Here is a 20,641-nt window from a genome sequence, read left to right as displayed (position 1 = left end):
ACGCGGTGCAATAGCCTTTGCAACGACAGTGATATTGAACTTTTTGTTATGATACCCATAAAATTGTTGGTTTACAATGTGAAATCTTGGCTGCGGCAACAGACTGATATGTAATGTAGTCCAGGTTAGGTTGGAAGGTGATAACTGGTTGTGATATGGCGAAGTCAACGAAGGTGACTAGGAAATACGGGTTATGGTAACTGATCTAGAGCATAGCATAACTACGACCACGCCACATTTAACGTACTCTTCGTTACATACACTAAAACTGCAAGGTAAATTCAGAATCTGATAATGGGCGAGTGCCCGAAAAATATTTTGAGACATAGTAATTACGTATATAGTATATAAACTACTCATGGAAAAAATTGGTGTGTCCACGATCCAACTTTTATTATATTGTTGTAGATTACAGTAATCCTAACGCAGTCCACTCAACACCAACTGGTCACTGACAAAGCATTGTTATTAAATAGCTATATGATATACTGGATGGCGTACATCAGCGTTCACTCCGTACTATTGAATGAACGTTGACCACAAAATCGCTGAACGTTTGGAGACAACTTGGTACACATCTCATAAAGGAAAACACTGCATTCCCGTTATGCTACTCGCACGGTCGCAACGCATTCTTTTGTTTCCTGTGAAATTCAAGGGCTATAAATAGGAGACGTTCCGATGCACCGCAGTGGGGCAAGAGTCCGCTAATGTTTGACGAATGTGTCGGTGCACGCCGCGGGCAGTGTCCGCCGTTATACCGCCGGCCTTGGCGGTCAGCAGCCGGCCGTCGCTCTGCAAGACACCTGTTCTGCTCGTCTGTGCGCCTGGGCGCATCCTGGAGCTGCCAGCGACTGCACAGCTGACGTCGAACCCCTGCCGCAACTTCGCCCCGGAGGAAATCATTGCCAAGCCCATGTCCGACACCATTTCGTGCCGAAGGGGGCTCGTTATCGACATTTATCAGTAACGTTTACTGGTAAGATCTTACGGCCACAACTTACGCGGTAGGCAAATACGTTATCTCTCTCAACATACGACAAGCATTCGTCTTTTAAGTGCTTCTACCGATTCAAAAACAAAGTAGTCTGATCACTACGCATTTTCCATCATACCTTCCGGACAAAATTCTGTAGGTACCGACACTCTGAGTATGAAAAGCATTGGATTGGTAAATACTTGTAACTTCGGAAATCATCATGATTGTTTGGATGGGTCTACTTTTATTCACATCGTACTGATCCTAACACGCGATTCCACGTACTTTTGTTTTTATTGCCATAAGTGATACAGAGTATCATTTTTGCTTTGTTTGGGTTAAATGTTACAAAGCAACAAGAGAGCAGTAATATTGAGGCTCACGAGTGTGAAACTTTTAACGTAAATATTGGAACTGGCAGTTTCTATGATGCTATCTTCAGTCACGTCAATTGTGTGGACATACATAAAAGTATCGCTGTGTTAGCTATTGACTCAATATGTTCTGCTTGAAGAGGCATAGTATCGGCTACCTATGTCTTCTGCAAAATCCCTCATACTCAGCTACAAAAACCAGTACTGTATGCTAGGTTCGTTAACACAAAACAAACCAAATTACTTCATATTTCGTCGCATTGTGTACTATAACACCGTCTCTTATTTAAATAGAGTAGAAAGTTTCAACGAACAAAAATGTGTGGAGAGGACTAATGCAAACCCCTGAAATGCAAATAACAAAAACGACTTTTTTTTACATGGCCACAAATCCACACATCACATATCCATGCATTCATTAAAGCAGTACAAATTAAACGCATTACGAGTTACTTTTCTTACGAATTTAAAATTCTTACTGAAATTCCATACAACATTCTATAGGTCTTACGACCCCATATCCAGTTATTTACGCTAGCTCCGAGCGCAGTCTATGCCATCAGTAATGGAGGCCCACAAGAACAAAGGAAACCAACGTAAAGAGTTTGCCGTTGCGGACAGGTTTTTCAGCCCATTTGATCGAACTCTTCACTTATTCAACATACAAATCCTGCTTAAAGCGATGTCAATACGCTAATCTAAATATTCTTCGAGCCCTGACTGTAGATCGCTCCTGCAAGAAACAAAGCGCTTTACAGCAAAATATTACTTTCGAGATTAATGCGCTGTAAATTTTTATTGTGTTACTAAATCTTACACGAACACGACTCATCTCCTACAGAAATTCATACAAATACTACACATTAATCAGCAATGTGGCACCTAAGCAATCATAAAATATATTAATTACCAGAACAGAGAAAAAAATGTTACCTCCAAACTATCAACTATTCCCCCGGGTTACTGCCGTAGTACCACTTTTGCAGATGCGTAATATTACGTACTAAACACGAAGTAGTTTTCAACATGAAATTAGTAAAGCACTTCCATATTATCTTGCATCGTGATCAAGACAATAAATTACGTAGAATCCTACAGCATATAGACGGATGTAAAAATCTGCAGCAGTAACAACAAACATTAACCCTTAAACTGTATTTTTTTCTTACCTTCTGGTGTCCTCTTCAACAATCCAAAAGTGCCAGATCCTAAAGTTGGTCTCTTCCATCCTCTCCAATTGTTGCACAAAGATTCGGGTTCACTGCTCCAACTGCACAGTGAATCCTCTTCGAACCTATCAGAATCCTCGAAAGAAAATCTATCCCCCTCTTCCCAGTCCAGCATCGTACGGGGGTCATCGACCCCCGACACAACTGGACTGCCAGCCAGCTTGGTGGCTGGTTTATTTCACAACAAAGATACAAAACCTGGCATCTACCTCCACTCCTCAGTAAGCTAATCACTCGCGGGGCTGGATTTAACTGATCACTGATAATTCATGTTCTACTTATAATAAGACGTAAACTGAAAACACAACAAAGCACACACGGCAATCGACTAACGCAAGTTCTTTCACCAGTTACACACAACAGCGCTCTAATCCACCCTCACCAACGCTCCCCTCGCAACCACTCCTTCTCAGCACTTCTGCACCAGCTCGGCCTACCCCCACCGACGACAACAACAAATATGGCGCCCACTACTCTGCTGCTATCATCATTGATTGTTTAGAATCTACAGACGGAATTCACTGCTCTGCTGCCATCGTCATTGATTGGTAAGAATCTACACGCGAAATACAATGTTCTTTCTTCGACATCATATTTCTAGGCACGTATCATCAAAATAAAATATTAATTTTATAATTTTAAACATCGGATTACGTTTATTTCGTATGTCTAAACGAAATATGGGGCATGGTAAGCAGCTATTTGACTATGTACATTTTAAATTAATTTACTAAATCCAGTATTTTCCTTTGGAGGCAGATTATTGAATAATTGAGGAATATACGATGAGCATTGTCCAAAAATTTGTCTATGATTTATTAAGAGATAATTTCCTATCATAGTACAAAGATTGTATGTTATATATTTGTGTTTTGTAACATAGCGAAAGTGGTAACTATAGTATTGTTTACTGTATCTAAACAAACAGCAAATTAAATCCACAATCCTCTCAAAAACTATACTTTCACAGTACCTGTTATTTATACATATAAAATAGATAACCACTTGTCGAAATATTGTTTTGTGTAATCCTGTTTGCTTAAGGAGGACGTCAGCACCCGTGAAAGCATAACAATGGATAGTAATAATCTGTTTTATGGCAAGTAACACGATCACATACCACGTGAAAGAACCTTCCTAGGTGCAGTTAATCAGACTGGAAAGTGCTTTAATGATGCTAAGACATCCAGTGAAATGTTTAGATGCATGCAACACCAATAAAACATGTTCAAGTCGCTTTAAGTTTCCTTTTTCTGAGGTTTTAATTATTTATATATTTTCACCTGAAGTTTAAATGGTTTTGTCTAATTTTCCGTGACATATTAAGCTGTAATAGGCATTACTTTACGTGAATCTAAAAAACCAGTAGGTTCAGATCTTTGTTAATCATATTAATAATAGTGCTTTGAAGAAACGTGGGCTACCAGCCATCTATTATCATAGACAATAGCTATGTAAGACCTACCAAACTGATTCTGCGCCACGGTATGTCATGTTAGTATTGTGCATTACCTTTAGAAGGCAAGCTATAGGGAATCTAATTTTACAATGATGTGCCTATGAATCTGAGCACCCTTCTTAGTTACCTACGTCAATTTTTCTCCTGTTAAAAGCGACGTTATTTAATTTTAATCGTAAGTATTGAGTTTATTGACCCAGAAACTGAAAACGAAAGAATAATTGGCGTACCTGGATGCGTTGTATGAAAAGTAATGCATAGCGTATATGTGTTTCATAGGTGTATCTATCAAAAGGGCAATACATAATACAATTGAAGCATTTCAGCGTTCCACATTTTGTGTATATAAGGCTTCAGTTTAATATGTTTCACGTTTGTTTGCTGGCTAAGTGAAACCCAATGTGGTACTTAATGCATCAACTAATTGAAATCCAGTTGTTCCAAAAAACTGGTTCTTTTTGCAGACTGCTACCGAGTTAGTAAGTTATTCATTCAATGATAATCCTGCAGTGATATAAGACCTGTGAGCTGTCTGAATACAATTTTGCTGATTCACACAAAAATAATACTCTTGTGTAAAACAAAACAACGAAACACAAAAGGCACGTCATACAATATATCAAACAACCAAGTTGTTCCCCTTCTTTGAAAGATTTACACTGGTTTTTAAAATTTGTATATTTCCTCCCACGCGTCTGTAAACTTTATTTGTGCTCTGCATTGGAGGATTAAGTGGTGTTTGCAATATTTCATTAAGCGCGCCGTTAACTGGGACGACATCTCTTGGCACACTGTACGTACCACGTCAAATAGCAAACGTTTTCCCATCTGCCGGAAACAGTATCTTTGACCGACCAAAGTGTAGCGTGTACAGCTCTTGTATTTCCTTTACGATTGATGCTGCGGTTCGTGTTGAATTTGTGAGGTGAGGCTCCTGTGGTGTTGTGTTGCTGATTAATGTATTATTGCAAATTGCAATTAGACTGATACATAGTGAGTACTGTTCAGCATGTGAATGCGAATTGTTCCTAGCGTTCCTTGTTTGGATGACATGAGATTACTTTCCGTGTGTCGTGTGCGCTGCCTGCTACTTTGTTAATTGCATAGGTTAAACTTTACCATCTGACTTTGCGCTTGAGGGTTTTTATCGCATTTTTTGTTTCAGTATACACAGTGGAAGTTAAATAATGGCGCCACGGAAAGGAAAAACTCAGCAGGAGCAGGTGCAGGTCTCTCTCGGACCTCAAGTAAGAGAAGGAGAAGTGGTGTTTGGCGTTGCCCACATTTTTGCCAGTTTCAACGACACTTTCGTCCATGTTACCGACTTATCAGGAAGGTATGTATTGTCCTCCAAAGGCATTAATTCTGAAAATTCGTGTTGGATAGATTCCCGGCCATTGTGCACGCTTAAATTTTTCTATGCGTTTATACTTAGCCTATATCACTGTGCTAATTTGTGTCACTTTGGTATGAATCTGTACACACGTTGCTCATTTGATTGAATTATCGTGCCAGTGACGAGTGGATGGTTTGTATAACTGCTCAGTGGTAATAATAGGTAAACTTGCTTCAATATGTTAGAACTACTAGGTATCTTAAAAGAAATGGGAGTTCAGTGATGAAATTGGTACTGATTTTTCTAATTACAATCTCTGTGTGTTAGAAACATTTCGGCTTATTACTAATGTGTCGTAGTTAAAGTGGTATATGTGTAAAATTTTTGGACCAGAGTGGCATCTTTCTCTTTCTATTTATAGAAGAGAAATAATTCCAATTTTTGGGACATTCATTATTTTGAAACTTTATTTTTTGAGACTTGAAGCAATTGAAGTTATTAATTTGTTCTGGCTATGAAATATTAGTAATTACTAATATTGTCTATTTTGAAGTAGGCTATGCATCAGCTTTTGTTTCATTTACCATACCTGTTTTCCTTCTCTTGTGTCGTCTTCTCAAGACTGTCCACTGACTCTTGGAGCGGAGTCTGCACTCACATTGTTACATTGTCTTCTAGGTGAAAGTCCTACAAATGCAGTTGAAGGAAGGCTCAAGTGTAAAGTGGTCACTGCAGGCAGTACCCTGTTGGCACTGTAATGTCATGTTTCATGTGCATTTTCCTACAGTGCATGAAATCTGATGATAGATAAAATTCCAGGTTTTGTAATAGGCATCAGAGTATTGTGGAAAAGGGGACATTGTTATCTATGGCTCTGTTGGTGTAAACGTGACACTCTTCCACTGTTTTTTGGACTTCATATTGCCTTGTCTGGTGAAACCTTGTATACACTGTTTTTCTACACAATCTTTGAGTGAGTGCAAACTGATAACAGCATGTGGAGCATATGAAGTATGGTCAGCAGTACACTACAGGCTATTATATGAGCCAAAACAGGGAAAGAAAACTGAAGTCTTACTAATGCTGAAACTCTGCACTCACAAGGAAAAAGAGAAGTTGCAGATACGTAAGTCTTCAGTCTAATGACATACTTCACGGACTTGAGTAGTGCTGGTAGTATTTGTGAAAATACGCTAGTTTTATATTTATAATGAATTGAATGGTATACTGCAGTCATTACACAGTATATGGCTTTGGCCATTTCCTGAATGTGGCAGTTAAATCTATTAATGCAGAAGCTAGTTACTCAGAAACTGTGTTTACAGGTTTTTGACAGTGGGCGAGGGACTAATCTGGGTTAAAGTTACGTAGTGGACCCCTCACCCATAATTGTAGTAGTGGTAGCAGGCTGATCTCTGCTCTGTAGTGCAGCACGAGATCTAGGTTATGTTGGAAGGTGACAATTTGGTTGTGAATTGGTGAAGCCAACGAATATGAAAGTTGAAAATATTATTGTGGTAACAAATTGATTGGCAGCAAAGCCTAATGTTTACATTCGCCTCTGCGACTTATTGAAAAATGTAAGGGGAATGCAGTATATAATTTTTACCCTAATTGGTATCACTTGAGTGCAGAATTAGTTTCAGCAAGTAGTTCAGTAAAAGTGACAGGTGATTCTGTTTGTACAAAGCAGTGAGGGAGAGAAAGTTGGAGAGTAAATAAAATTCTATAAACTATTAACCTTTTTATTTGGTGTATCTAGCTTTCTGTTGTGGTCTTCTTTCTTACAATTTTGTTTGTGGCTGGTGATCGATGTTAACAGTGATACTGGTACTATGTAAGAAGGTGGGTGGCGAGACATGTTGGCAAGGAACAGTGCACCACATGTCCCTCAAGCCAATAGTGTTGTTCTACTGCTAGCTTGCATTTTGGGGTGCACATAAATTTTTGCTTTCAGTACTGTGGGGATTACTTAGCCACACAGTGTTTATTACAGGTGGCATAATGCAAACACTATTTCCATGTTAAGATGTAACAGTGATTGTTGCCAAGCACACAGATTCTTCTAGTATAGTCAGAAGCAGAAACAGTGGCTCTTGCCCCAACATTACCAGTTGTCAAGGTAGGCAAGAACTGGCACATAGGGCATGGGATGGAGGCGAGGTATTCTTAGTCGCTCTGCACAAAGTGCATCGCGCTGCCATTTTCTTACCCGCACACCACTATAACTTGTTTTGGCTGATCACAGCATAGTTGACAAACTGAATGCATAAAGTCATTTCCTGTTTTTTGATTATGTTGTTGTAGACATCTCTTTTGCTGTTTACATCTTAAATTTTTTACACATGATTTTTCTCATGTAGATTGGCCTGTGGCTTTTGAATGTGCATTGCAATTGTTTCATGTTGATTAAACTTCTTTCCCAGTGCTTGCAAAAAAAAAAAAAAAGTCTGCAGTAATAATTCTTAGCCCTTTTGGTGCTACAGAGGTGCTTTCTACATTCCATGCTGAGTGCAGCATTGTTGTGGCTGTACTTCTTGCCAAATACTTGTGCTGAGGGACAGCATTCTGGCCACTATGAAATACTGATTTTTTATAAAAACTATTTGCTTAAAAAATTTGATTTTTACACATCTTACGGTCTGATATATTCATTTGATAAAGGACTGAATTTCTATTCGTTATTCCGCATAGAAGATATGGCAGTAACTCACTGCAGCAGTGAGAGGTTGGCAGCTCAGGATGCATACAGACATTAAAAGCACTGTAAGAAAACCCAAGTGCCACATGTATACATGTCCTCAGCACCTGTGGAACAGGACGTTTATATATGTTTGCAGCAGTGACAGGGTTAAACATTTAAAATGCTCTACCTTCATTTTAAAGATCTGACTTGGGAGCAATTATGTGCATTCAGTACTTGGGCATCCTTGGACAAGAACAAGGAACACAGATGACAAACTGTTCTGTTTGAGTATGCAATTGTGTTAATGAACTGACAATTATTATAGCACATTGTATAGCTGAGTATTATGATTTGTGAGAATCACATCTTACAGCTTAATTCATCAGCTTCATAAACTTCAATGCTAGGTAAACTAATGCAAGACATTCTCTTCAAATGAAAAATGGGAGTCACTATGAATTTGTGTTCAATACCTGTTATGTCATATGTTGCTACATATGAAAGATAGATAACTTACTGAATTATTCCTTGAACCGGAAATACGGAAGTGTACGATACCACCCGTCTGCTTTGACCCATGACGCCACAAATATGGCGGAAACAACCATAAACCACTATATTTCGCATATAAAGTCGGTATGTACACATTATGAAGACGAAAATACATCGAAAAACACACACACACACACACACTTTCCACAAAAAGCCTAATGAAACTAACGGTACAAGTGCGGGAAATGGGGTGTTTTTTGGGTAGGGGCAAACTAAATATAAACAAATTTAGACGCCCACCCCCATACAAAACCACACAAAACGACGAAAAAAACCGACATCACAAAACTCCCCAAATACCACTAAACACAATATCATCTGGAATCGGACACTTCCCTTGACCTATATAGCTCAACAGCAGCTTCCGATCCCATAAATTAGGATCAAGCACTTCCCTTGGGCTATGTAGCTCAGAAACATCTCCCGATACCAATATCACCATACACAGCCACACACTGGGATCGAACACTTCCCTTGACCTGCGCACTGTTAATTTTGTCATATCCATTCCTGAACAAAAACAAGAACCGATTAATTTTACTAAAATTACCACACGATGTACAGCGAACAACACTAAATTAACCTTCACACAAAATCGTTAACTCACTGAAACGAATTCCACTACAAACACAACCGACACTCGAACAATTCTGGATAATGAGCAAAATCAAACTGAACCCATTACACCACACAAACGAAAACCCTGAACATACCACCAGAGAGCACAACAAACCACAACACGACAACATCTACAAACACGCCACACTCACAAACCAAACTCCGTGCCGTCATGACGTCACACACGACAACACCCTTAAGTCACGGGTCAAAGCAGACGCGTGGGATTGGATGCTTCTGTCGACCCCAGAAATCCTGCCACTGTTCTCCCTTACCAATGTAGACTTTGTGAGTTTATTTATGGAGTTCAGGACTCTTCTTAGTCTTGTAAATATTTTGGCAGCATTTGGGTATCATTACCAAAGAGGCTGTTGGTGTTGTTCAGTTTCTGACCTATTAGCTACACCGCTGCCCCTGGTTGCAGAGCAACACTAATTTCTCCACAGGAGACAGACAAATTATATATGTGACCTGAACACTTTGGAATGGGGGCTTGGCCATTAAATCCTAACCACAACCTCACTATTGAAGCACAGCCAGGTTCCTTACAATGTCCAGTTAGTCTTCTTATGTAATTTGTTGGCCAATTTGGCAGCTCCTTTCAGCAATGCTCAATCTGCTATGTGTATTCACCTTCCCCCTGGGAAGTGTTCACTGGAATGCAAATTGATGACCATTTTGAGAAGTGTCTGTGAGGATGGGAGAGAATATCAAAAAATCTTTGGTGGAGAAAAAAATTATTACAGCAGTGATAAAGTACATGCTCAAACCTTCTTGAGAAGATAATATTATGTTTAAATGAGGCTCCCAAATTCACTTCCTGGGAGCATGTGCTAACAGATGTATAGCAAGGTGTGCTTGTAAAAGTCCCCACATATAAGTAATGAAGTAAAAATTGTTTGATCAGGTTACTGTCATTAATAAATATAGTTCCCTTATCATTTAACTACAAAATAGCAGGTCAGCAACTGGAAGCAGTTAATTCCATAAATTATCTGGGAGTACGCATTAGGAGTGATTTAAAATGGAATGATCATATAAAGTTGATCGTCGGTAAAGCGGATGCCACACTGAGATTCATTGGAAGAATCCTAAGGAAATGCAATCCGAAAACAAAGGAAGTAAGTTACAGTACACTTCTTCGCCCACTGCTTGAATACTGCTCACCAATGGGGGATCCGTACCAGATAGGGTTGATAGAAGAGATAGAGAAGATCCAACGGAGAGCAGCGTGCTTTGTTACAGGATCATTTAGTAATCGCGAAAGCGTTACGGAGATGATAGACTAACTCCAGTGGAAGACTCTGCAGGAGAGACGCTCAGTAGCTCGTTACGGGCTTTTGTTGAAGTTTCGAGAACATACCTTCACCGAAGAGTGAAGCAGTATATTGCTCCCTCCTACGTATATCTCGCGAAGAGACCATGAGGATAAAATCAGAGAGATTAGAGCCCACACAGAAGCATACCGACAATCCTTCTTTCCACGAACAATAAGAGACTGGAATAGAAGGGAGAACCAATAGAGGTACTCAGGATACCCTCTGCCACACACCTTCAGGTGGCTTGCGGAGTATTGATGTAGATGTAGTAGATGTAGATGTACTGTCCATAGCTTCATTAGGGGGCAGTTATAAGGAACATATGATCATCCTACACACAATGTGCACTATTACAGCAACTGCTTCCATCTTTTAGCTGATATGTCCAAGTGATAAGTGGTATTACTCATTTACAAATGTGGCTGAATCATGTTTAGCCTTGTCCTCACTACAGTCATCCTCTCTGTAAAAACTACAATTTCGTAATATAGGTACAACAGAGTCTGTGTTGGGTATCATCGGAAGATGGAAGCATTTCAATTTCCTCTACATGATTCTAGACTGAATACAATTTACCCGAAGAAAGGTTACAAAACTGCATGGGAAAATGCTCCAGACACTGTCCTGTCATAACAATGGCCAATGAGGAAAATCCAGAAATCATTGTGCTAGAGGGCTGATTGCTCTCAGCATATCCCAGCTTCAGAAGCTAAGGTGAACCAAACCAGAACCCAGTCAGAATTGCCGGATTTTCCTGATGAACACGGGATCAAATAAGTAAAATTAAATCTAGCATTTTTCAAAATGCTACAATGCAGGAAGAATTACCCCATGTGCAAAGCAGTGTTTCAGTTGAGATAAAAAATGCACTGAATGATAACATACACATGATACCCTTGGTGAAGCTTCACTTTAATACCATGACCAAAAATTTTTCTGATTCCTCCTTCGCTATTATTCACTTTATGTATGGTCTACCTACCAGAGCTATTCCTTTAACTTACAATACTACTTACCTTAAAAAAATAACTAGTTGAGGATAGACTTGTGATATTTAAGAGAATTATACCTGTGTTTCTGTGAAATTGGAATGGAGGGATATATAGAAATTTTACATTATCAACAATTTTTTAAGTTTTTGACTACTACTATTCTCTGTTGATGTATCTTTTGACTTGCTCTATGTTCTTAGATGTTTGCCTACATGAAAGGATTTGAGTAACATGTGAGGGAATCAGATTATTTCAGTGAGCTGGATTATGGCAGTTTAATTCACGGTTCTTTTCAAACTGATATTTATCATTAGCCACAAATGTCACTGAACATCAAAAGTAGGCCTACAGTAAGCCCAAAACGTGAGCAAAGAATCATATAGCTGTGAAAATACTTAAAGTGACTGCCAGCTTTACACCATTTATTTATTGCTTACTTTTACAGAGTAAATTCTCAATTAACTGTAGCTGCAGTGGCTCCCAATGATATTTCCATAGATCTGGGAATGATTATATTCCTAATACGCTACCATTTTTTTTATTTAAGGGTCACTTCTACGTCAGGGGTCAAAGTCAATGGGTGAGATTGGACACTTCGGTCAACCCCTTAAACCTTGAAAGAAATCACTATTTCCTCCAGTCTTAAAGATGGAGTGTATGTAAACCGCTCAGTTACAAATGAGCATTACAGTGAAAAGGCCAGAATGAAATATTCAGAAAGCCCTCCTATCTGAAAATGGTTGAAGGATGAGTAAGAGATTTTGCCACATGATAGCACAAAGGCAGAGTATTTTGTCGTGTTATTAATATGTGGAACTTAAATGTTTACCATGATATTCAAATAATTGCAAATTTTTTCAACGAAGGTATATAATTTTTAAGGATTGTCTTTAGTTAATGAAATGAGAATTGCTGTTGGTTTATAACAACATAAGTAAAGAAGTTGCACGGTCATTTTTATTCTGAGAATGGGCTTTTTCATCAACTGTTGATCTGACTTGCCTTTAGTTGCTACTTTAATAATACACTGTTATAGGATTCTGTCGCAATTTCAACTGCATTACAATGTTAGTGTGATGAATATTTAGAATCTGTGTCTTGTTCTTTCTTGCCACATTACTTTTCAACTAGGCCCACTTATTCTCAGTTGGATTGAAAGGTGTGTAGTGGGGGGGGGAAGCTTGATTAAACTATGGCCTTCCGTGTCAGCCAGTTTGCTGGCCTGGCAGCATGGAGTTTTGACTCGTGGAGCACTAAAAGTTCCATTAACTTCACTTGATACCTGCTAAACTGGGGCCGCTGAAACATCTCTCTTCAAGGTCACTCCCCAAGCACCGTAGAGTTGGTAGGTATAACTAACAAACAAGTGAGGAATGGGAGGCGCCGCGTCTTCTGAACCAATAACAGCACTGAACCAAAGCAGGTTCTGGCATCGATGCTACCACATTGCCGCCTTCTGTGTAAACATTGTATGTTAGTGCATGAACGCCTGCTGTTGTGTTGGGTTACTGCCTCAACTACAGGCACCGTTAGCTTATTTATCCCTGTGTCACATTTCCTGATAGTATGCCAAACAAATCGTACTAAAAGACGCGTTTTGTAGAGATCTGTAGTATGGTACATGTTAGGTTTGTGGCATGTTTATAGTTTTTTATATTTTCATTTCTAAACTTCAGATGTTTAATGTTTTGTGCATTCAAACCTCTCGGTGTTCATGAGTTTGTGTGATGAAATAGTCATGATTCTATGTTGTTATGAAACTTCTTCTACGATTGGTTGATATGAGCAACCGCCATGCAAAATGTAAAGACCGTATTTGTTGTATTTACACTTGTGTATTACAAAAATATACGTTTTAAGTGATATAGCGCATACAGCGACTCGGCCACATTGTACAGTGCAAAGTTCAAAACCATCGTACAATATGCGTTAGATGAGTATGTGCCATGCAAGATCGTAAGAGATGGAAAAGAGCCACCGTGGTACAACAACAGAGTTAGAAAACTGATGCAGAAGCAAAGGGAACTTCACAGCAAACATAAACATAGCCAAAGCCTTGCAGACAAACAAAAATTACGCGAAGCGAAATGTAGTGTGCGGAGGGCTATGTGAGAGGCGTTCAATGAATTCGAAAGTAAAGTTCTATGTACTGACGTGGCAGAAAATCCTAAGAAATTTTGGTCTTACGTGAAAGCAGAAGGCGGATCAAAACAAAATGTCCAAACACTCTGTGGCCAAAATGGTACTGAAACAGAGGATGACAGACTGAAGGCCGAAATACTAAATGTCTTTTTCCAAAGCTGCTTCACAGAGGAAGACTGCACTGTAGTTCCTTCTCTAGATTGTCGCACAGTTGACAAAATGGTAGATACCAAAATAGACGACAGAGGGATAGAGAAACAATTAAAATCGCTCAAAAGAGGAAAGGCCGCTGGGCCTGATGGGATACCAGTTCCATTTTACACAGAGTACGCGAAGGAACTTGCGCCCCTTCTTGCAGCGGTGTACCGTAGGTCTCTAGAAGAGCATAGCATTCCAAAGGATTGGAAAAGGTCATCCCCATTTTCAAGAAGGGACGTCGAACAGATGTGCAGAAGTATAGACCTATATCTCTAACGTCGATCAGTTGTAGAATTTTGGAACACGTATTATGTTAGAGTATAATGACTTTTCTGGAGACTAGAAACTACTCTGTAGGAATCAGCATGGGTTTTGAAAAAGACGGTCGTGTGAAACCCAGCTCGCGCTATTCGTCCACGATCCTCAGAGGGCCATAGACACGGGTTCACAGGTAGATGCCTTGTTTCTTGACTTCAGCAAGGCGTTCGATACAGTTCCCCACAGTCGTTTAATGAACAAAGTAAGAGCATATGGACTATCAGGCCAATTGTGTGATTGGATTGAAGAGTTCCTAGATAACAGAACGCAGCATGTCATTCTCAATGGTGAGAAGTCTTCCGAAGTAAGTGATTTCAGGTGTGGTGCAGGGGAGTATCGTAGGACCGTTGCTATTCACAATATACACAAATGACCTTGTGGATGACATCGGAAGTCCACTGAGGCTTTTTATGGATGGTGCTGTGGTATATTGAGAGGTTGTAACTATGGAAAATTGTACTGAAATGCAGGAGGATCTGCAGCGAATTTACGCATGGTGCAGGGAATGGCAATTGAATCTCAATGTAGACAAGTGTAATGTGCCGCGAATACATAGGAAGAAATATCCCTTATCATTTAGCTACAATATAGCAGGTCAGCAACTGGAAGCAGTTAATGCCATAAATTATCTGGGAGTAGGTATTAGGAGTGATTTAAAATGGAATGATCATATAAAGTTGATCGTCGGTAATGCAGGTGCCAGACTGAAGATTCATTGGAAGAATCCTAAGGAAATGCAATCGGAAAACAAAAGAAGCAGGTTACAATACGCTTGTTCGCCCGCTGCTTGAGTACTGTTCAGCAGTGTGGGGTCCGTACCAGATAGGGTTGATAGAAGAGATAGAGAAGATCCAACGGAGAGCAGCGTGCTTTGTTACAGGATCATTTAGTAATCGCAAAAGCGTTACGGAGATGATAGACTAACTCCAGTGGAAGACTCTGCAGGAGAGACGCTCAGTAGCTCGGTACGGGCTTTTTGTTGAAGTTTCGAGAACATTCCTTCACCGAAGAGTCAAGTAGTATGTTGCTCCCTCCTACATATATCTCGCGAAGAGACCATGAGGATAACATCAGACAGATTAGAGCCCACACAGAGGCTTACCGACAATCCTCCTTTCCACGAACAATACAAGACTGGAATAGAAGGGAGAACCGATAGAGGTACTCGGGTACCCTCTGCCACACACCGTCAGGTGGCTTGCGGAGTATAGATTTATATGTTAAAATTGCATTTATACCTTTGTGTGGATTTACTGTTTTCGTTCTTCTTCATGTTTATATTGAATCTGGGTGCTGCAAGTTCTTTCACTTCCATCCTAACTACATGCTACAGAAGTTTTACCTCATAAATTTCACACACATTGCGTTTTCAAACTCTTGGTATGCTGTTATTCGCAAGAAAGTAAGTCATTAAACTCGTGTGTAATACTCTCACAAAAGAAACTTGCTAATAATGCACATTAACCACAGTTAGTAAGCAAGGAAACTAAAGTAATGGGACATATTTCTCGCACTTTTCCTTTAATCGTTCATGAAATTCTCATTAGGTGGTGATACCTGTGTTACCATACTCAAGGGCACTCTAGCAAGACATTGACAAACTTATTCCACCGCTGTTAGAACAGCTAATGGGAGAAAAAACGACTATCTAAAACACTATCAAAACAATAATACTAAATGTGAATTAAAGACTCGTCAAAGAATAATAGTTATACAGAGACAGGGATTTGCTAGTGAACTTTCAGCAACTCGGTTCATTCCCTTTTGATGTGAGCTGTGAAACATGAAAATTGTGTGCAGGTTGGTAGGACACCCTTAGGCTGAAACACCCGAGTCTTCAGGATGCCCATAAGAGCTGTACTCTAAGGAAACAACTTCCCCAAACATCCACTACATAGAGCTAAGCGGAATTTAAAGATGTGCCTTAAGACTAGCCAGTACCTGTTAGAAAACAATCTCATCACATGTTAACAGTTACTTAAAACATTGACTGGCAGTATTTATATCCATGTAGGAAATATGGAAAATGTTTTGTGATAATTTAAATTCTATAATACGCTATTGAGAAATTTATTTTAATGTACAAGGGTGAGTCAAATCAAAACCTTAAATATTTTTTCAATATTATTTATTGTGCAGAAGTGGTACAAAGCTGTATCACTTTTCAACATAATCTCCCCCATGCTCAATGCAAATCCTCCAGTGCTTACAAAGTGCATAAATTCCTTTAGAAAAAAATTCTTTTGGTAGTCCGTGCAACCACTCATGCACTGCGTGGCGTACCTCTTCATCAGAACGGAAATTTTTGCCTCCTATTGCGTCTTTGAGTGGTCTAAACATATGTGAATCATTGGGGCAAGGTCTGGTGAGTATGGTTGATGAGGAAGACACTCAAAATGCACGTCTGTGATTGTTGCAACTGCTGTACGGGCAGTGTGGGGCCTTGCATTATCATGTTGCAAAAGGACGCCTGCTGACAGCAGTCCACGTCGCTTTGATTTGATTGTCGGCCGTAGATGATTTTTTAGGAGATCTGTGTATGATGCAATGGTGAGAGTGGTCCCTCTAGGCATCTAATGCTCCAAAATGACGCCTTGTTTGTCCCAAAAGAGTCAGCATAACCTTCCCTGCTGATGGTTCTGTTCAAATCTTCTTTGGTTTTGGTGATGAGGAATGGCACCCTTCCTTGCTCGCTCTCATTTCCGGTTGGTGGGAGTGAACCCAGGTTTCGTCCCCATTAACTATTCTTGCAAGGAAGCTATCACCTCGTTCAAAGTGCCGTAGAAGTTCTTCACAAGCATCAACACGTCGTTCACTCATTTCAGGAATCACCTGCCATGTACCCATCTTGCAGACACTTTGTGAAACTGGAGCACATCATGCACAATGTGGTGTGTTTGACTCATGACTAATCTGTAAACATGCTGCAATGTCATTCAGTCTCACTCGGCAGTTTTCCTTCACTATGGCTTCAATTGCTGCAATGTTCTGTGGAGTCACAACTCATTGTGCCTGACCCGGACGAGGAGCATCTTCAACTGAAGTCACACCATTTGCAAACTTCCTACTCCATTCATAGACTTGCTGCTGTGACAAACATGCGTCACCATACTGAACCTTCATTCATTGATGAATTTCAATAGGTTTCACACCTTCACTACGCAAAAACCGAATAGCAGAACGCTGTTATTCCCTGGTGCAAGTCGCAAGTGTGGAGTGGCCATCTTTATACTGATACTGCGACGGTATGTGTGCATCTGCACCAACTACCACCTACAGGCCATTCTGCATGCTGTTTGTAGGACGCTGACCAACTAACAAAATAATGGTGTAAAATTTCGATTTGTTATTACAAATTTAAGGTTTTCATTTGACTCGCCCTTGTATATTTTTGGGTGGTCTCAGAGCCCTGTAATTACGAAACGTGCCTGCCAGGAACCCTAACCAACACATTATTGTATAGATTGTTTCAAGAAGTTAGTTGTATGCCTGAGGACCTCCCTTTGTGACATTTTGTTGTACACTCATTTGATGAAAAAGGAATAGTCTGCATTGGCAGGATATATTTTGAAATGTTATTTACGCTCTACAAATTGAACTCGTGCTCACTTGCAGTATCCAGACTGAAGTATTAAAATCACTCCTTAAGTTAGGGTGCTGTACAACTCAAACTTAAAACAACTATTGCCTCACATAGGCAGCAAAAATGTCAACATGTGGCACTGATTGTTGAACCTTTGAGTAATTTACATACAGGGACTGTTCATATGCGTAACAATTCATATAGATTTCAATAACATGTTACAATAGATTAGCTGCTTCATACTTATTTGTCATTCCTGTTCTAGGGAAACTATTGCCAGAGTTACTGGAGGCATGAAGGTTAAGGCGGACAGAGATGAAGCGTCGCCCTACGCTGCTATGTTGGCTGCTCAGGTATGACCTACTGCCCTTTTCTCCTAATTGTTTTCTCGTCAAAGACGTGGTACAATTGTGTTACTCAAACGTTAAATATAATGTGGTAATGATCATTAGTTTGTCTTGTCTTCAAGAAAGAAACTCGCATATTTGTTATATAAGGAAACTTTTGTTTAGTTATAAGCTTTACAGAATTTCTCAAAATGTGCATTATGTTACTCTTGTGATATGGCAAAGAATTTCGACAGACCTTAGAATAGTGCTGATAGTGATGAAATATGAGTTGAAGCATGTAAAGAAGAATATTGTTCACATTAACCATACTTGTGTGTCTTCTCCTCTTGAGGTCCTACATTACTTTGTAAAATTATCTTTACAGATCTTTTATAAATATTTAGTAGTGGACTGGAATGCTTTTGTCATTTAATAATACTTCAGGTGGTCAGATATATCTGACAGTGTAACTGACCATAGATATTGGTCCGACTTTGAGGCCAGGCAAATGTCGTGAAGTAATACCTCATCAAGGGATCCACAAGCAGTTTGAAATCATCTTTGTTGTGTTGAATATTGAGCTATATCCTAGTTATGTTAGGAGTTTAAACTCTAATTAGTATTCGTTACATTGTTCTGATAACTTGCAGTTAATTATTATATCACCTGTCTCAAAAACAAAAGGCCGAAAAACTTTATTAACAATTGTGCAACATTTTTGTGGTTATTGGAATGATTACATCAAAAGTAATTGTAAAACCTTGTTTCTTGGGGAAATAGGTAGCAAGGTGGTAAAATACACATTAGTCAGTTGTAAATGCGAGGTCTATTAAAATTAAAATCACTTGGGTATCCAGCAGTTCTCCAGCATGACATTCTCATATCAGAGACATAAACTTGGTTGTTCTATTCTCACCCTTGTGGTATTGTTTTATTCGGAACAAGGGACCGATGACCTAGCAGTTTGGTCTCCTTTCTCCCCTCCACCCCTCTCCCCCTTAAACCTACCAACCAACCATACACTGTTATGACTATTTTTACCCAAAATTTTGTCGCTTCAAATGTATTTTCTGTTCTCTAATGTTCATCTTCTGTGCAGGAGGCCGAACATGTTAGCATTGAGCATATGATGAACAGTCTGGTTTTCTCCTCAGTGACGCTCAATATCATTTTGATCATCAGTGTAGTCCCATCCTGTCTAGTTAACCTTTGCTTTACCAATTCCAGATCTGTCTATTCAGGGACATCCAAGTTGTCCATTTCGCATCATAGCCAGGAGGTAGTTTCTGCAACTTTTCCAGCCATGCACAAAGTAGATCATAGACCCCCATAGTGGCAACCTAACTTTTTCAGCAGTGGTTCTAAATGCTGTCAATGTTCTAAGGAAGCTCCTTGACTTTAGAATAAAAGGGTGTTAATGCTCAAGTAAAAGTATTTCTCTCTCTTTAATGTTATGTATGCATCAGATAAGTTTGTAAATAATTTTAGAGGACCATAGTATCCACAAACATTCTGCATCTTTTCTAGAACCGATCTTCAGTTTATCATATAGTGTATTTCCTGTTGAGCTGTGCCAATCTCATCCTGATTCTCCACAGCTATTAATCACAAAATTAATTGCAAATATTTACGTATTAATACCTGTGTTTGTGGGGGATTGGGTGGGGGGGAGGGGTGGTGCACACGTGTGTCACTGCAAATTTCTGCACCCTATGGAAATTTATACATAATTCACAGGCTAAGTCAAGAGTAAAATATATATAATGGGGGGCTGCTGTGTGTTTTTGCTTTGTGTATAATTGTTAAATCTGTGAAACAAAATTTTCCTACTTATGTTCAAGATATTGTAAACTTTTGTATATGATGTATTTCTTATGCATTTTACTTTGGAATACAGGATGTTGCAGAGAAATGCAAGACATTGGGAATCACAGCACTGCACATAAAGTTACGTGCAACAGGTGGCAATAAGACAAAAACTCCTGGCCCAGGAGCGCAGTCGGCTCTACGTGCTTTGGCCCGGTCCAACATGAAGATTGGGCGAATTGAAGATGTGACGCCAATTCCCTCAGATTCCACACGCAGGAAGGGTGGACGACGTGGTCGTAGGTTGTGAAGTGACTGTATACTTGTGTGGAACTTGTACTACTGTTATATATTCCTATCCAATGAAATAAAATATTTGACATACGCTGTGGTGCCTGCTTTACATCTCCATTTTTCTTTAGGCAATAGTATATTATGTGCAGTTTCCTGCCGAATACCATGACTTATTCAGTGAAAATGTAGCTCACAACTCTGATAAATGTTTACTTGCCTTCATAGTATGTGTTGAAGATGTTACTGCATAATGATTTTTGTGAATTTTGTAGTGTGCTTAAACAGAAGCATTGATGGTGAAGCTAGATAATTCAGCTCAAGAATTGTCTGCTACTCAGCAGAGCCAAGTCCTTTTATAAGAATATACAAAAATTATTAAGACTGGCCTAGTAATTTTCTGGGCAGGGTTCCATAATCAAAATTTCAT

The 20,641-nt window shown here is 39.4% G+C and overlaps 2 protein-coding genes across 3 annotated transcripts in view; one reads left to right on the top strand and one right to left on the bottom strand.

Annotated features, from left to right (window-relative positions):
• Positions 1-3,014, bottom strand: part of LOC126244256 (zinc finger SWIM domain-containing protein 8 homolog) — a 525,958-nt gene extending 522,944 nt beyond the window's left edge. Inside the window, exon 1 of the mRNA XM_049948222.1 lies at positions 2,523-3,014. Within this exon, the coding sequence (XP_049804179.1) occupies positions 2,523-2,697 (175 nt within the window). The 5' untranslated portion in view covers positions 2,698-3,014. The remainder of the gene's footprint in view (positions 1-2,522) is intronic.
• Positions 3,015-4,840: 1,826 nt separating this feature from the next.
• LOC126244230 (40S ribosomal protein S14a) lies at positions 4,841-20,304 on the top strand. 2 transcript variants are annotated; one of them, XM_049948221.1, is made up of 4 exons: positions 4,841-4,966; positions 5,207-5,377; positions 18,051-18,138; positions 20,012-20,304. In XM_049948221.1, exons 2-4 carry the CDS (start codon positions 5,229-5,231, stop codon positions 20,228-20,230), a joined length of 456 nt encoding a protein of 151 aa, XP_049804178.1. In that variant the 5' UTR covers positions 4,841-4,966; positions 5,207-5,228; the 3' UTR covers positions 20,231-20,304. The 2 variants fall into 2 exon arrangements, with proteins under 2 accessions (XP_049804178.1, XP_049804177.1); XM_049948220.1 differs by having other exon boundaries at positions 4,886-5,034.
• Positions 20,305-20,641: the final 337 nt, after the last annotated feature.

Source organism: Schistocerca nitens, chromosome 1 (genome assembly GCF_023898315.1).
Source record: "Schistocerca nitens isolate TAMUIC-IGC-003100 chromosome 1, iqSchNite1.1, whole genome shotgun sequence".
Classification (NCBI taxonomy): Eukaryota; Metazoa; Arthropoda; class Insecta; order Orthoptera; family Acrididae; genus Schistocerca; species Schistocerca nitens.
The sequence above is the reverse complement of the archived record's forward strand: the minus strand, read 5'-3'. Positions and strand labels throughout refer to the sequence as shown.

Bases quoted from the DNA above. Each gene is read 5' to 3' on its own strand.
- LOC126244230 (XM_049948221.1), top strand. From the start codon at position 5,229: ATGGCGCCACGGAAAGGAAAAACTCAGCAGGAGCAGGTGCAGGTCTCT. The intron at 5,378-18,050 runs GTATGTATTGTC...TTCCTGTTCTAG, and splicing joins GTTACCGACTTATCAGGAAG to GGAAACTATTGCCAGAGTTA. The intron at 18,139-20,011 runs GTATGACCTACT...TTTGGAATACAG, and splicing joins CTGCTATGTTGGCTGCTCAG to GATGTTGCAGAGAAATGCAA.